We start from the raw sequence: 16956 nt of genomic DNA, 5'->3' as shown, positions 1-16956 counted from the left end.
TTTAGTGCTGGCTGGCTCCTGCAGGCACACCTGTGCCTCATTCTACCTCATCAGGAGTCCTTAAGGACCAGCAGGAGCAGCCAGTCTTCATGTGGTAATCAGGTCTCTCTTATGGCTAAACCCTGACTCCTAATTGAATCCTTGCCTTTTGTCCCTCAGATTCCTCCATGCAACCCTATGCTGATTCTTAATAGCTGTTCAGTCCTGCCAGTTTCCCTCATGTCTATCCTGCCTTGGCCTCAGTTTTTGTTGGAATAAAGCCTCGGTTTACTCACTGCCCGTCTTCACCTCCTTTCATAGAGCTGATCCTTTTTCTTCAAGCTCCTCGTGAATCGAGCTGTGGCTCGGCGGGGTTCGAGCTGTGGCTCGGCGGGGTTCGAGCTGTGGCTCGGCGGGGTTCGAGCTGTGGCTCGGCGGGGTTCGAGCTGTGGCTCGGCGGGGTTCGAGCTGTGGCTCGGCGGTGGTTCAGCCCCCTGCTGTAGGCGCTACAGTTCAATCTGAAGATGAAATGTGTGTTTAAGTGATTCAATTTAAGTAAAGTTTAGATACGCTGCAGCTGTATTGTGTCTTTTTTCTTTCCAACTATGAACTGAAACTGGACCCAAACACAAACCATCTGACAACAACACGGTGACACACGAAGGAGCTGTTTGCCCACCATCCCATGGCTGCGTGGAAAAGGTCTGAGTGGTCACCAAAGTTTGGACAGAACAGTTGGTCAGTCAACACTGTGAAGGACGATAGCTAAACAGAGCTGGAGTCTTTCATTTTTGGGTCAAGTTTGGGCTTAAACTGAGGCCTGCAGACACCAGACTGAGGACAGAGGGCGGCTAACAACCTGTTGGAGCTCCACAAAGTGTGTGATCAAACATCTTCTGACATCTCATATTTTATTCACTTTGACACACCTGTAAACACCTGAGAAAGTCCTACAGAGATTCAAACAAAGATCACGGTGTAAACCGGTCAAACCATGTTGATGTGGAGTAATTCTCTGATAACTTCTCTGCAAACATCGTGCTGCTGTGACCAAACATGAGTGAGATTCATCAATCACTTCATCCATCAGAATAACACTGAATGTGCTTTTATTCAAACTTTTGATACAGGTTTAAATGTCAGCTGCATGTTTACATTTTATATTGACATCTAATTGATCTTTAATACAAGCTTAATATGCTTCCAGGCTGTTTATCTCGGTTCTGGTTTTGCTCTCCTCGTTATTAAACGCATTTAATGTGACAAAACAAACAACCCTTAGCCCTGAACTCGATTTAATTGGACTTTAATGACCGTTTTTCTCTTCGTGTTTTGTGACCTTTAATGATGAGCTAATCGCACAACATTAGCACTCTATGAGAGAGAAGAGGAAGCAAAAATAGAGAAAAAAAACGAAAAGGCGGTGCAGAAAAACTGACGGAAATGAAAAAAAAGGCTCCCGCAACAGATGCTGCTAAGAGCAGAAATATAATAAACATGTGAGCTGCGGCGGGGGCGGAGCTTCCGGCTGCTGCGGAGCTTCCGGCTGCGGCGGGGCTTCCGGCGGCGGCGGGGCTTCCGGCGGCGGCGGGGCTTCCGGCGGCGGCGGGGCTTCCGGCGGCGGCGGGGCTTCCGGCGGCGGCGGGGCTTCCGGCGGCGGCGGGGCTTCCGGCGGCGGCGGGTCCCTCTCAGGAGGTGTCTTCGGACAGTGAAAGCGAGGCTCCCGCGGCCATGAGGTACAGGAGGGGGAGCAGGAGATGGGTGGTGACAGCAGGTGTGCGCTAACTAACATGTTGTGGATAAACACTCATTCACTAAATGTTGTGGTGTAAATCTAGTTCTAAAGTGTTGCAAAATGATATACTATCCTGATTAATTCACCACTATCTTATGGTGGTGTGGTTTGAGCACGCAGATCTGCTTTTTCACAGTTTTTATTACAAATCAGGTCACCAGAGTTAAAGTGTTTTAAGTATCAGTACACTTTCTACTGTCCAATTTGTTCAAATATGCTGTTTCTGTCAGTGTTTATGGTTTATTGTCCTTGCTTTTCTTTTTTTGAACACTTATTTATGGAAGTTTTCAGATTAAATTACATCAAATAGGAGACAATGACCCATTTCACATTATACAGTTAAAACTAATGAAACTGATGAACTACTATTAAACATCTGCATACATATTGGGGGTGTTCAAACATATTCGTGCTATTTCTCTACTTTTCACGTCCAGGTTTGTGCCCAGTACATCATCTCTCTCACCAGAGACCCTCAGCCCACCCATCCCAACCCAGCTATGTTTTAATTCAACAAGTAATAATCCTTCTCCAGTATCCTTGTTAAGAACAAGTGAGCAACATACTGTGTGGTCATCATTTATTTTATTCAATGCTCCAGAATATCAAGGGATTCTGTATTATATGTGCAGTACATCAACGGACCCAGTTGGCACAGTATCTGATTGTTGTGGGCCAGTCTGGACCAAAAAGTCCAGGGCTGAATTTTCCCTGTCCACCACCAAGTGGATCCGGGCCCTGACAGGATTGGAAGCAGATGCTGCAACACTGGTGAGTCGGTCTCTGTGAGACTAAGTCCCTTTGAAATGTTCACACCTGAAGTAGTTTAAATCATAGTTCTCAGCTTTGAGTGTTTTCACATCCAGACTGCAGGAAGGTTTGCAGCTCTTTGACATGTAGAACCGTTGGTTTCACAGATTCTGCTGTAACTGAACCATTGACCCACAGTCCATTTAACGGTGAGGGGAGTTTGGTTCTGCACTGTCTGATTCATTTGACTCATCTGACTTTACTTAACAGAGGTTCAGTGGCTCCAGATAGGAGAGGAACAATGGTCACGCACACAAACATTTGAAGCATAGCATAATTAAGTGGACAGGGTCATACATTATATAGTGATTAATGTGCATGTTGACGGGGGCGTGCAGCACATACAGGGTTATCAGATATGGGAAGGTTTTACCCTATAAACGGGAGAAGCACCCACAACACGAGGGACATTGCACTGGACTTTTGAGCTTTGAAGATCTCTCCAGATTTGATGCATTAATCTGTAATTCTGATGCAGACCTGGTTGGCAGTAAAATGTTTCTGTGTTCGACCAAGTCTGCGTCAGCAGAGTTCTTCCTGCATCATCTACACATCGGTGGTGTCCATCCCTCATACACCACAGTTCCTTCATCACTTCTTCATCAGTCTGCAGCTGGGAACTCACAACATGCCATCGGACAGCATATCCATACAGGGAGAGGGCCGTCAACACATCTACAGTTCAGTCCATTCTGAGGAACAAAGATCTTCACAGAGCAAGTACAGAGTTCACATGAAGCTGCAGACCTAAATGATCCTCAAGGGTTGGTTCTAAACATGTTAAAGAACCAGAACAGTTCTGAAAATGATGAAACTCCTGTCAACCTGAACCAGAATGACAAGAAGAAAAAAGTTCTGATTTGAAGCTGCAACATCAGCTGTAAAACACCTGGAGACAGGAGATGGGCTTTAAGTTTAACGATGACGGTACAGAGATGTCTGCTGATTGGACGGAGAGTCTCCGTAAAGATGGACTCAAACATAGTGAGAAAAAGCAAGAGGTTCAGAAAGAAAAGACGTGGAACGTTCTGAGAGTCCCACAGCGGATCTGAGCCCGGTGAAGCTGCTGAAGACAATACTGAGGGCAGAAAAACCCACAAACACGAGAGGCTTGAAAGTCAGAGAGAAGGAAACACTTTGTGCTGCTGCTCCCGATTTCATTCAGTCTGAGAAGGATTAAAAAATAACATTTTATCTGGTTAATTTACTTTAGTAAACAGATAAAATCATAGGAACTGCACCGGTGTCCACATTTCTGGGGTTCACTGTAAATGAATGAAAACATGAAGAAGTATGTTTATTTGGCCGACAAAATATTGTAAGTGGTTCAGTTTGTGTCTGTTTATGGCTGAGGAAACCATAAAAACTATTTTCTGTTTCTCTACAGCCAGAGATGTGCAGACTGATCGCAGCAGCCAATCACACGTGGCCCTGAGGTCATGTGACCAGCTCCTGCTCTATCAGACCTCTGCTCCCTCAGATGTTGGTGGTGGAGTGTGTGGTGGAGAAGTTATCCATGCGAAATCGAACCACCTTCTTGTTGGGGGGCGGCGGGTATGGGAGGTGGCGGGTGAAGACCTGGCGGCAGGCTTTTCTGAAATTCTCAGACAGGAACGCATAGAGGACAGGGTTAACGCAGGAGTTTCCATAGGACAGGCAGTGGGCCACGATACGGAAGGCAAAGGAGGCGTCGGTCAGGGGAAAACTACCAAACTCCACCCACATGGCGATGATGTGGTGAGGCAACCAGCAGAAGGTGAAGGCGGTGACAACCAGCAGGATGGTCTGAGCGGTCTGAGGAGGAGAAAACATCAGAGTAAATCTACAGGGTCAGAAATCAGAACAGATGCACAGTTTTAGAAACACATCCAACTGCAGACCATAGAGGCTGAATTCTTTTGAGATGTTGGCAGAACATCAGAGCAGTCATTTTCCATGAAAAAGTTCCACCAAAATCAACAGACAGAGTCTGAGGTGAACTTATCAGACAAAGATGCATTTCTGAAGTCAGTTGCTGCTGGTGAAAGTGTTACTTCAGTCAGCAGGAAAAAAGATGAATAAGAAGCTTTATTAGTTATTTATTTGCATCAAAAGAAAGATTATGAAAGCAGAGCCCGAAGGAGAGATAAGATGCAAACAGATGCCTGACATCAGAACTGTCCATCCTATCGGATTGGATGGGTTCCACTGCTGTGAAAACCTGACTTTATATCTGGTTCTGATCTGCCAACAGGTCTGTTCTGCTGATATTTGATCGAACTTGGATCAGCACCTTCACCAGCCTGGGCCTGCATATCAGATAATATTCCATCAGCATTGACATGCTGACATTTGCACACCTCCACACTCGGATAGGCTGCTCTACTTGTGCTGATCCTGCAGAATGGTCACATGACACATCAAACACATTAGAGCCTGCAGAAAAAGGCTGAGTTACCAGAACCTGTTATTCCTGAGTGGAGGTTCTGGTTCTGTGATGGACGGCTTAGTGGTCCACTACCCATGGAGTAATCATCCTCAGACCAAGCGAACTCTGACCATGACTGACAGTGTTGTAGAAAAGTTATTGGGTCAGAGGGAACTCTGCCAGTCAGTTCTGACCCTGAATCATTCTGCCGATGACCCTCAGTATCTACAGCTCCTGGTTCCTGTCAGATCCTCATCATTGTTCTTGTCGCTGTCTATCAAGTATTCAATCCTTTTTTTGAGCAACAGGTAACTTTAATAAGAGAACCACGAAGGTGTCTGACTCAAGCTAGTTTCTTTGCAGCTGAACTTGGAGCCAAATAAAAAAGTGACAGGTTATGGAGGACCCAAATGCAGGAAACAGCTGTCCAGAGGCTAATGGATGATTGATGGAAGAAACCAAAAGCTTGGCTGATCCAGGAAACCATAAAGTCAAACAAACAAAAGACTAAATAACAGAACAAACCAGACACGTGCGGAACAGAACTACAGGAAAAAGTGAACGTAAAAGCAAATATCTGACTAAGACTGAGATAAACAAGGAGCATAAATACTGTGAGGACCTGACTGACAATGAACAAGAGTGAAAGAGACCAGGGAAAAGACCAAGACAACTGTGACCTCTGGAGGACAGAACAGAAAATAAACCAGGGTACTAAGAAACAACTGAACCAGAGCAGAGACCAAGAACCACCATAAGCGTAGCTTTTCATCCACGACTACTTCAAAAACTAAACCCTAAGCTTAGTGTGCTGTTCTTCAGCTCCGTGTTCATCTCAACAGGCCCAGCCTTCACAGACTCGGACACTAACTGGCTGTTAAAGATTCTGTTTTAGCCATCTTTGGTTGGTGATGTGCTGCAGAATGTTTTCAGTAAAAAATGGGCAGAATATAACAGAATTATGGCTCCATTAAGACTATGTCACCCTAAATTAACCCCCCCCCCCCCCCCCCCCCTCAGACTAACTGCAGAGGAGCAGTCGCAGCCTTCGCTGATCCATCAGGTTTCAGAACTTATTGAAATTCAAAATGAAGAAAGATTAAAAACACTCAGGCCTCCCTCAGGCCTGTTTTCCTTCCGCCCGCCTCCTCTCTCTTCTCATTGGCTACAGCACATCCCCCCAGTCCTGACCCACCTGTTTTTGGATGACATGTTTCCTGGGTGAGAAACAAACTGCATCTTATCTGATGCCTGGGTTTCTTTTCTGTGATGGTTTGTTTGAACAGTAACTCTGGTCACTCTGTCCACCATAAACAGGGAAATCAGCATCCGTGTGTCTTCAGGTTTCATGTTACATTTATTTCAGTTCAACTTCAGACTGGATGGAAACTACATTTCATCCCACCGCTGGCCTTCTCTCTTTAAACTCAACACCATTACACACTTTTAAATGGTCAACAACTGAAACCACACACACTGTTGCCCAGGAGATATCGAGCCAACTCAACAGACTTAGAAATGGAAAATTCTGAATAAAAACAAACACTGACATGTTCTCTGGGTTTCTGGTTCTGATTTCATGGTGATGTGGTGTTTAGCCCTGGTTCTGATCTCAGCTGGGTTCTCTCCGGCTTCCTCCCACAATTCAAAACCTTATGGTTTTATGGACAGACTCATTTTTACCTGTGCTCCACCAACCAGGTGCTCCTTGATGCTTAGAACCCAAAAACTACACTAAGGTAAGAAATGGAGGGCTAAACGTTCCTCAGTCTGACCTTTGGGTCAGGACTCACTGCAGTATCACAGTATTAACCAGGAGTCATGAGCAGGCAGACCCAGACAGCTGCTGAAGTATTTCCCTCTCCCTGAACACTTCCCAGTTACGAGCCTTTGGTTCACAGTCAGGTCTCTCTGTGTCTCATAAAGAACCGTCAGCAGGATTCAGATATGTTAAATCTGCAGAAACGGGCGGAACAATGAAAGATCGTTCCAAACATCTGTCTGTATAGCACATTCCCAGCTGGGGTCTTCCTGTGTGGATGGGCTCCCCGTGCATGTGTGGGTTCTCCCGGGTACTTCGGCTGCAGTCCAAAAGCGTGGATGTTAGGTTAATTGGTGATGCTAACTTATCCAGAGGAGTGGGTGTGAGCCTGGTCGTGTGTCTCTGTGATGGACAACCTGTCCAGGGTGTAATAGAACTGACTTTTATAATAAAACTGTATAATACTTATAATATGATCAAATCCAGCTTTCAGAGCCACGGTGTCCACAGAGTTGCTCACATAAATATAGGCTATTCATAAAGTGATCTGCATTACTGTTAAACTGACCCTGAGCCTGTTCAGACTGAACAACCTCAGCTTTAAATGTGATTCCTGAACATATTTTTATCATAAATTCTCAAGTTCTGAGTCTCAGGCAGAAAGAGAGATGAGAAACTTCCCGTCCATTTGGTCACCAGAAATTCTACATGGGTCAGAAAATGAAAGCAACAGGCTACAAATATTAGCGCCAGCTAGCATTAGCATGTTCTGTTACCTCTTGGCTTCCAGACCCTCGTAGTGTAAATCATCTGAACTATACTTTTACAGAAATATGGTGCAACATACAGTGAACAAGTGGACAATTCAAACGTAGCCTTAGTGTTGTTTTCGACTCTCTTCAACTGGATTTAGGTAGCTAATTACCACACCTAGCCTCAGTTTGTCATTAGCTTCCTGTGTACAAACATTCCCTGGTTTCCTCAGTTCAGTGTGGGATCCTCATCAGTGATTCAGTTGTATTTCACACCTCATTCTCTTGGGTTTTGGATCACCTGCTCCTGCAAGCGCCTCCAGTTGTAGTTGAATAAATAGTTCTTACTCCACCAGTCAGCCTATGATGTGCACCATTTGAAACTGCTTCACAACAAACACTCCAGCATTCAGTTCAGCCTAAAGCCTCCCTAAAGAGTCCATTCTGTGTATTTCTAATCAGTTCTCTGCTTTCACCGTGATTCATCTTCAAACTTATGAACTGTCACACTCATATTTCCACCACAACTGTAGCCGAGCAGCAGCCCTGCACATCCAGGCTCTTCTGTCTCACAAAGTTTCAACGCTGAAAACTTCAACTGGCTTTAATAAAAAGTTGTCCTCACATTCTAGCATTATCTCAAATTCTGTCCATTTTCCCAAATGCTCCTGACTTCCAACAAATGTTCCACCATCCTCAAATAACTTGAGTTATGTTGGTCCTTACCTTCCCAAAACCCACTCCTGTTCCTAAAAATAGCCCAGACCTGAACCACACCGCTCCCCACTTCAAAAACAACTTTCCACTGATATCCTCACTTTGTACAGAAAGAAGAATTCTACTTTCCAACATCTTTATTTACACAGAGTCAGTTTGAGAGGAGTGGGTCATCTGTCAGCTCCAGATATTCATCACTGTTCCCACAGATGGATCCAGAGATATTCCAAGTTCTCTGAATAGTTTGTTACCTGCTGCACAATGGAAAATGACTCCAACAAAATCCAATGAGACTCACGGTGATCTGACTGGAAATGCTCCTGAGGTGACATCTGAGCGTCATGAAGTCTGTGAACCAGACCATCAACACAACAGGGTGTTTCTTATCAGCCAAAACATCAAACCCACATCAGACTGATTATTTCCTCATAGTGCATTGTTCTGGAAAACCTTCGGCTGTGAATTCTACACTGATCACACAAACCCAGCCCATGGACCAACAGCGTGTAGAAGCCCCTTTAGCAGCAATAAGTGGAAGTAATGGTTTTCTGTTTGACGTTATCGTGCCTCTTTCCAACGCTGCTTCTGCTGATGAGCCAGTTTCAGCCCAGCTTCAGCTGTGGGACAGATGGCCTCCGAATACTGTGGTATCCAGAGGAGTTCATGGTGGACTCAATGACTGCAGAACAAGCCCAGATCATCCTGCAGAGGTAGAAAGAAACGGTCGGATCAGAAACGCTGATCGGCTCCCGCATCACATGAGGACCAACAGTTCCTGTTTTATCTGCAGGCTGAACAGAATACAGTCTGCTTCTTCAGTTTCTCCGGATGTAGCTGCTTTGGCTCCTGCTCCCACCGTGAAGAACCTTGGAGTCATCTTTGACCACGACTTGTCTTTAAGTGCACATATTTTCACCTCTGTAATGTCTCCAGACTCAGGAACATCCTGTCTCAAGGTGATACTGGAAAACCGGTCCATGAATTTATTACATCCAGGAAGATGCTTTTTCAGCTGAACATCCATTAAACTCCCTCAGCTGATCCAGAATGCTGCAGCCAGAGTTTCTCCAGTTTGAGCCTCCCTGCACGGCTCCTGTCAGATTTAGAACTCAGTGTAAAATCCTTCTTATCACATACAAAGCCCCCAAAGGCCGAGCATCCTCCCAACTCAGAGCTCTCTCTGAGTGCCTGCTTACTGTTCCCAGACTCTGGAGTGGAAGGCAGAGCCTTTAGTTTTCTGGTTCCCCTCCTGGTTCCTCTCCTGGTTCCCCTCCTGGTTCCTCTCCTGGTTCCCCTCCTGGTTCCTCTCCTGGTTCCTCTCCTGGTTCCCCTCCTGGTTCCTCTCCTGGTTCCCCTCCTGGTTCCCCTCCTGGTTCCTCTCCTGGTTCCCCTCCTGGTTCCTCTCCTGGTTCCTCTCCTGGTTCCCCTCCTGGTTCCCCTCCTGGTTCCTCTCCTGGTTCCCCTCCTGGTTCCTCTCCTGGTTCCTCTCCTGGTTCCTCTCCTGGTTCCCCTCCTGGTTCCTCTCCTGGTTCCCCTCCTGGTTCCTCTCCTGGTTCCTCTCCTGGTTCCCCTCCTGGTTCCTCTCCTGGTTCCTCTCCTGGTTCCCCTCCTGGTTCCCCTCCTGGTTCCCCTCCTGGTTCCCCTCCTGGTTCCTCTCCTGGTTCCCCTCCTGGTTCCTCTCCTGGTTCCCCTCCTGGTTCCTCTCCTGGTTCCTCTCCTGGTTCCTCTCCTGGTTCCCCTCCTGGTTCCCCTCCTGGTTCCTCTCCTGGTTCCCCTACTGGTTCCTCTCCTGGTTCCTCTCCTGGTTCCTCTCCTGGTTCCCCTCCTGGTTCCTCTCCTGGTTCCTCTCCTGGTTCCTCTCCTGGTTCCCCTCCTGGTTCCTCTCCTGGTTCCTCTCCTGGTTCCTCTCCTGGTTCCCCTCCTGGTTCCCCTCCTGGTTCCTCTCCTGGTTCCCCTACTGGTTCCTCTCCTGGTTCCTCTCCTGGTTCCTCTCCTGGTTCCCCTCCTGGTTCCTCTCCTGGTTCCTCTCCTGGTTCCTCTCCTGGTTCCCCTCCTGGTTCCTCTCCTGGTTCCTCTCCTGGTTCCCCTCCTGGTTCCCCTCCTGGTTCCCCTCCTGGTTCCTCTCCTGGTTCCCCTCCTGGTTCCCCTCCTGGTTCCTCTCCTGATCTGACGGAGCTTTACTCTCAAGTAAACAACAAGCCCAGCCTGCCGACTGGAAACCAGCTGCCTGCCGACTGGAAACCAGCAGCCTGCTGACTGGAAACCAGCAGCCTGCTGACTGGAAACCAGCAGCCTGCTGACTGGAAACCAGCTGCCTGCCGACTGGAAACCAGCAGCCTGCCGACTGGAAACCAGCTGCCTGCCGACTGGAAACCAGCAGCCTGCCGACTGGAAACCAGCTGCCTGCCGACTGGAAACCAGCAGCCTGCCGACTGGAAACCAGCTGCCTGCCGACTGGAAACCAGCAGCCTGCCGACTGGAAACCAGCAGCCTGCCGACTGGAAACCAGCAGCCTGCCGACTGGAAACCAGCAGCCTGCTGACTGGAAACCAGCAGCCTGCCGACTGGAAACCAGCTGCCTGCAGACTGGAAACCAGCAGCCTGCAGACTGGAAACCAGAAGCCTGCTGACTGGAAACCAGAAGCCTGCCGACTGGAAACCAGCAGCCTGCAGACTGGAAACCAGCTGCCTGCAGACTGGAAACCAGCAGCCTGCTGACTGGAAACCAGCAGCCTGCCGACTGGAAACCAGCAGCCTGCCGACTGGAAACCAGCTGCCTGCCGACTGGAAACCAGCAGCCTCGCTGTTTCGGTGCTGAAGCGCCAGGCGCTCCCTGTAAGGATGGAGGTGGTCATAAAGTTTTACAGCTGTGTTCTTCGCAGAGAAGGCGCTCAGTCTGAAGCTCTGTGGAAACATTTCTGAGGCAGCATCACTGCTCTGTTTGTGAGATCTGATGACTGACAGCAGCTGTTCTGGGTCAGAAACATCAAATCATCCAACAGGTCCAGTAACTAATTAGAATTTTATTCACAGCTGTTGTTCCTCTTAATAAAATGTTATATGGCTTGGCTTCATTTTGTTTGTTCTTCTCTTCAGCAGCTTTAATGAAGTCGGTTATCTGCAGAACCATAAAACTTCATTACAGGAGCACCAATGAAAAATGTTTTTCTGACAGAGATTTCCTGGTTGCGGATGAAATCCCTGCAGATGGCCTGAGCATCGGCTGCAGCCTCTGCATGAAGCTGTGTGAGGAGTTCAGTCTGTGAATGAAGCCGTGAAGGCTCTCATCTCCTCTATTCTTAGTCCCTCTGTCTAAATATTTACCCAGCAGCCTTTGTTCATCCTCAGCGAGCCGGCAGCACCAGATACTCTGCTGTAAACTGTGTGCTGCTAACGGATCTGCTGCTGCAGGACGTCTGCACTCTGTCAGTCAGTCTGAGGCTGCTGCTGCTCACCTGTGACGTCATACCTGGACCACTCAGGGGAGACTGTGGACGGGCTGCACCTTACAGAGTCCAGTCACCAGCCTGAAGCGGTCCTCAGGGGTGAATGTACACCTCCAGTTCCAAAAGAGTTGGGACGCTCTTTAAATTGTAAATAAAAAACAGAATGCAGTGATCTCACAAACCAACATTTTATACATTAAATGAGACATTTTACTTGAATCTGAGGGCAGCAAATCTCTCATAAATGTTGGGTCAGGTCCATGTTTCCCACTGTGTAGCATCCCCTCTTCTTTTAACAACATCTGTAAACATCTGGACCTGAGGAGACCAGCTGCTGGACCTTTGGGAGAGGAATGCTGTCCGATTACTGTCTGATAGAGGATTCCTGGGTCTTCTTTGCTGTATTCTAAATGTTTTCAGGTGGTGAAAGGTCTGGACTGCAGGCAGGTCAGTTCAGCACCTGGATTCTTCCACTACGAAGCCTTGCTGTTGGAATAGTTCAACATTGTCTTGCTGAAATATTTCTTCTGTTGATTTTCAGAACAGTCTCCAGATCTTCTGGATCTTTTGATGATATTACATTCTGTAGATGATGGAATATTCAAAGTCTTCACAGTTTTTCATCAGGAACATTTTTCTGAAGTTTCTCCACAGTTTGTAGACTCAGTTTTACGCAGAATGTTGAATCTCTGCCCATCTTTGTTGATTAATCTGACTAATCGTGTTTCTCCAGCGGTTTCTTAGAACCACTTACTTTTCCAGCCTGTTTTTGCTGCTGTCCCAACTTTTTGGGATGTGTTGCTGCCATCAGATTAAAGATGAGCTCAAAATTTCCATTAAGCAGTAAAATGTGTCATTTTCAACATTTTATGTTGAAACATAAAAAAACGTTTTGTTTTGTTCCAATAAGAGTAAAATATTTACAAACCATTGCATTCTGTTTTTATTTATACTTTACAGCGTCCCATCAGTTTTGTATCTGGGATCGAACATAGAACCTAATATTGACCATAATATAAAGTCCTGACTCACATACAAGCTCTTTGGCCCTATTTGGGCTGCTAAAAGCTGCCAGGATGACAGTTAGATAAAGACAATGAAGGCGTGACAGATAATTAACATCAAATGATGCTGACAACAGACCTACAATATGCAGTAATTATGTGTGTCCCTGTTTAACTTGAAGCTTGTTTAAAATGTACAGAAACCTCCATCTGACTCTATTCTGTGTCTCTGAATTGTTCAGGATCCAAACCTTCCAGTTCAGTCAGTCCAGCAACTGTTCTGCCATATTCAGATTTTCTCATGTGACTGAATAACTTATTAAACCAGCTTGAATCTACTGAATCAGGCTAAATGTATTTAAAAAATCATATTCAGTGCTGCAGGGAGAAACCGACCAGTTATATAGTTACTCTATATGGTTTGTCCTTGGCTTCTGGTCCTAAGTACTTTCCTCCCTCTGCTCTCTTTACTCTGCATTTACACATGACAAAAGAAGAAAAGCATACCTTTCTTTTGGAGCGCTCTGACTTCTTGGACATGTTCTTCATCTTCTTATGGAGGTGACATAAAACCTAAAGTAAAAACAGAAAGTGACAATCTAATGAATCCAACTGAGGAGCTTGAGGTGAACATGTGAAACATCTGGAGTGTTGATAAAAATCTGTCTCCCCTGTGTTTTCAGTGTATGTGCTCCGTCACACCTGGATAATACTTGAATAACACCTGGAACATACCTGTAACACACCTGGATAATACCTGGAACACACCTGGATAACACCTGGATAATACCTGGAACACACCTGGAACATACCTGGAACACACCTGGATAATACTTGAATAACACCTGGATAACACGTGGATAAAACCTAGAACTCAGCTGTAAAACACCTGGAACACCCACAGATAACAGCTGTAACACACCTGGAACACACCTGGAACACACCTGGATAACACCTGGAACACACCTGGAACACACCTGGATAACACCTGGAACACAACTGGATAACACCTGAACAGCACCTGTATAACACCTGGAACACACCTGAATCAAACCTGGAACATATCTGAAACACACTTGAATCCCACTTGGATAACACCTGGAACATACCTGGAAGATAACTGGATAACACCTGGAACACAACTGGATAACACCTGGAATACAGCTTAATCACTCTCAAAGCACATATAGTACACCTGGAACACACCTGAATCAAACCTGGAACACATATGTATGACACCTGGATAATCACAATTTGATCACACATGGATCGCAGCTGAACAACACCTGAATTACACCTGGAACATATCTGAAACACACCTGAATCACACTTGAATCCCACCTGGATAACACCTGGAACACACCTGGAAGATAACTGGATAACACCTGGATAAAATGTACTTCTGAATAACACTTGGAACACACCGGGGTTATACCTGAAACTGTCCTGGATATTACCTGAAACACACCTGGATAACACCTGGAACACACCTGGTTAATAAATCCTAATACTTAAAAGATCTTTCTGATTAAACATCCATTTTATCCTGAAAACCGACAGAAGAACAACATAAGAAATTAAAATCTGTTTTGGTTTCAGGGTGTGACCGAGTTTCAGTTTTAAAACTAGTTTTGAGGCTGATCAGTCAGATCAGGATCACCACCGGTACTCATCCAATCATTATTGATTAGGGGTTTAGCAGCTGAGCTCTCTGAAAGGAAAGATAAATGAAGGATGAAGAGCAGTTTCCCTCAGACACAAACCTCTAAAGTCTTCAGGACACCGTTGTCATGGAGACTGAACTCACGTGCACTGGTAACAGCAAAAGTAAAAACCTCTTATTTTTAGATTATCAGAAAGGGTCTGATGGGTTTAAGCGTCAGATAGAAAAACTCAGCCCCTTTCTCTGCTTGTACCTTCTTATTTTGAACAATGATGTCACACATTAAGTGTTATAACCCCCCCCCCCCCCCCGGTTAACGGACACATTCGGGTCTAATCTGGCTCAGTACCGTGTACATTTGGGCCAAACATTCTGCTGCTTGAGCCTTTCTGCAGTGGCCAACTTATATCTGACCTATTGGTGCTTGTGTGCTTGTGTGCGGTTTTTACGCACACTTTTTACGACCACAAGGACTTTGCGCGCGCCCTTTGATCGCTGTTCACGGTTAATAGTGCGTGTTTTACTGTCGCTGGAGTGAAACATTAGCCCGGTAACGGCGCCGGTTTCGGACTGACCCTGGTGTAGCAGCAGCAGATGAGCAGCAGCGGCAGGACGTAGCCCAGAGCCAGGATGGACACCTTGTAGGCGGGTTTGGAAGCTCCGGACCAGTTCTCCCAGCAGAAGGTGCTGTTCAAGGCGATGCGGTGGTTTGTGAGCTCCTGGTGTTGCGCCACCGGCACCGACCACACAAGAGACAGAGTCCAGATGACGCACAGTCCCACCAGCGCGTTCCTGGGGCTCCGGACGCACGCGGACTTTTTGGAGCGCACCACGGCGATGTAACGGTCCACGGACATGGCCACGAGCGTGAAGACGCTGACCAGCATGCTGACGGTGTAGAAGTAGTGTCCAAACTTACAGAGGAAGGCCCCGAACACCCACTCGGGGAGAGAGTAGATGGTGGCGTGGAAGGGCACGCAGAAGAGGAGGAAGAGGAGGTCTGCCACGCTCAAGTTCAAGATAAAGATGTTGGTGGGGCTGATGGAGCGCACTCCGCCGCTGTGCTTCACCCTCCCGATCACCACCATCACCAGAGAGTTACCCACGATTCCCACCACGAAAATCAGCCCAAACACCACTGGCACGATCACCGCCTCTGGTCCGGGTTCGCCGCCTGCTGCCGCACCGGTGCTCGCGCCCACTGACCGGTTGGTCTCAGAGTGGTCAGCCCAGCTGGAGGAGTCGTTCCCCAGCAGCAGCATGGTGGAGCTCCGCGTGGACCCTGGAGGATCAGAGCAGCGCACGGACTGACTGGGAGACCAGCTCCATGATCCGGATCAGCCACGTCCGGCAGTGCAGTCCGGACTGTGCAGAGTGCTGGAATCACGGCAAGTTCCCGAAATCACGGCGGGCTGTTTCCTGTCGCGGGATTTCAAAGTAAAACCAAACCAAAGTCTTTACACCAGCTGAGGGAGGATGCTCCCAGCTTCCCTGGGTCCAGACAAACATGAACCGATTGTGCCTCTGTTTCAAAGGGAAAAACAAAAACAGCCAGATCCACCCAGTATCTATCAGAATCAGAGCATCTGCCCAGAGATGAAATGCAGTGATTTCACTTCCTGTTTCCTTGTTTTCAGCGAGTTCTCAGATGTCCCACAGGCCTCTTAACGGGTGAAGGCACGATTGATGTAAGGGGAGCTGCTCATTTACATGATTTGATATTTTATCTGGAACTAAACTGAGTTGCAACAGGTGACTTCCAGCATATGTTGCCATGACGATAAATCCTAACAGAAGTTCACCAGGTGTGATTCTTTTTTCCACCTGTTTGTTCTGTCTGTAAATCATGAATGAAATGACAGAATGTACAAACAATTTAAAACATAGTTCCCCTCCTGCACAGCTCAGAGTAGTCAGACTCATCTAAGTTCAGAACTGCCACCTTCTTACTTTAAATGCATGACGTTTTCCGGTGAAGTCAAGAAGATGATTATAGGAATAGACAATAGGAGGTCATCTTCTGGACTACAGACTCAACATCTGCTGAGAAATGACTGCAAGAAGCCGACTGAATTCACCGGGGAGACAGTTTAAAATAGATCAGGTAAAAAAAGACAGGAGCCTGTCAGAAACCCAGTAAACCCAGAGAAAAGCAGGACCGGGATGAAAACAGCAAACAGTCCCCCCATCTGTCTGCCATGACCAGCCGTTCCAGCTGGGTTAGTTTTTGAAGCCCTGAGAGGAATAAATGAGCTGCTGTGGTGGTGTGATGGGTGCGGTCGTTTCTGCTGACACAGCTCTTACAGGAAGCACTCATGATAAAATCTGACATGATCACATCAGCAGAAGCTGATCAGGTGACATGTTGACAGATGGCAGAGCTAATTTCCTATCCGATGATTTATGGTATCACAGAAATAATGTGTGTCTGTCAACATATCTGAGGGGTGGGGGCAGGCAGCAGGAGCCCCCCCCAGATGGGTGAAGACACCTGGGGAGCTCCTCTCAACACAGCCAGTTTTTTCTGTTTTCAGAGCCACAGTCAAACCAACAGAATATAAGAACAAAGTGTGATTGACTGAGATCTCACAAGGTTGGATGAGTGCTTCTGTCTGATTCCT

At 46.9% G+C, this 16956-nt stretch overlaps 2 protein-coding genes across 2 annotated transcripts in view; one reads left to right on the top strand and one right to left on the bottom strand.

Moving 5' to 3' along the window:
• Nucleotides 1-6529, top strand: part of LOC140301381 (transient receptor potential cation channel subfamily M member 1-like) — a 40609-nt gene extending 34080 nt beyond the window's left edge. The window contains 1 exon segment of the mRNA XM_072379778.1: nucleotides 5457-6529. Within this exon segment, the coding sequence (XP_072235879.1) occupies nucleotides 5457-5506 (50 nt within the window). The 3' untranslated portion in view covers nucleotides 5507-6529.
• On the bottom strand, nucleotides 3865-15683 carry galr1b (galanin receptor 1b). The gene is made up of 3 exons (XM_072379789.1): nucleotides 14911-15683; nucleotides 13180-13245; nucleotides 3865-4378 (listed from the first exon to the last, which is right to left on the bottom strand). The coding sequence occupies exons 1-3, from the start codon at nucleotides 15595-15597 to the stop codon at nucleotides 4061-4063; spliced, it is 1071 nt and encodes a 356-aa protein (XP_072235890.1). The 5' UTR covers nucleotides 15598-15683; the 3' UTR covers nucleotides 3865-4060.
• Between the last annotated feature and the right edge of the window lie 1273 nt (nucleotides 15684-16956).

Source organism: Leuresthes tenuis, unplaced genomic scaffold (assembly GCF_036924035.1).
Source record: "Leuresthes tenuis unplaced genomic scaffold, fLeuTen1.0.hap1 SCAF_2, whole genome shotgun sequence".
Classification (NCBI taxonomy): Eukaryota; Metazoa; Chordata; class Actinopteri; order Atheriniformes; family Atherinopsidae; genus Leuresthes; species Leuresthes tenuis.
Note: the sequence above shows the minus strand (reverse complement) of the source record. Positions and strands in the feature narration are given on the sequence as shown.

What these genes read in the sequence shown, in the direction of transcription:
- galr1b (XM_072379789.1), bottom strand. Translation starts at nt 15,597, where the DNA reads ATGCTGCTGCTGGGGAACGACTCCTCCAGCTGGGCTGACCACTCTGAG. An exon ending in TCTGCTGCTGCTACACCAGG is followed by an intron (nt 13,246 to 14,910) that starts GTCAGTCCGAAA and finishes TTTTTACTTTAG; the next exon opens with GTTTTATGTCACCTCCATAA. An exon ending in CAGAGCGCTCCAAAAGAAAG is followed by an intron (nt 4,379 to 13,179) that starts GTATGCTTTTCT and finishes TCTCCTCCTCAG; the next exon opens with ACCGCTCAGACCATCCTGCT.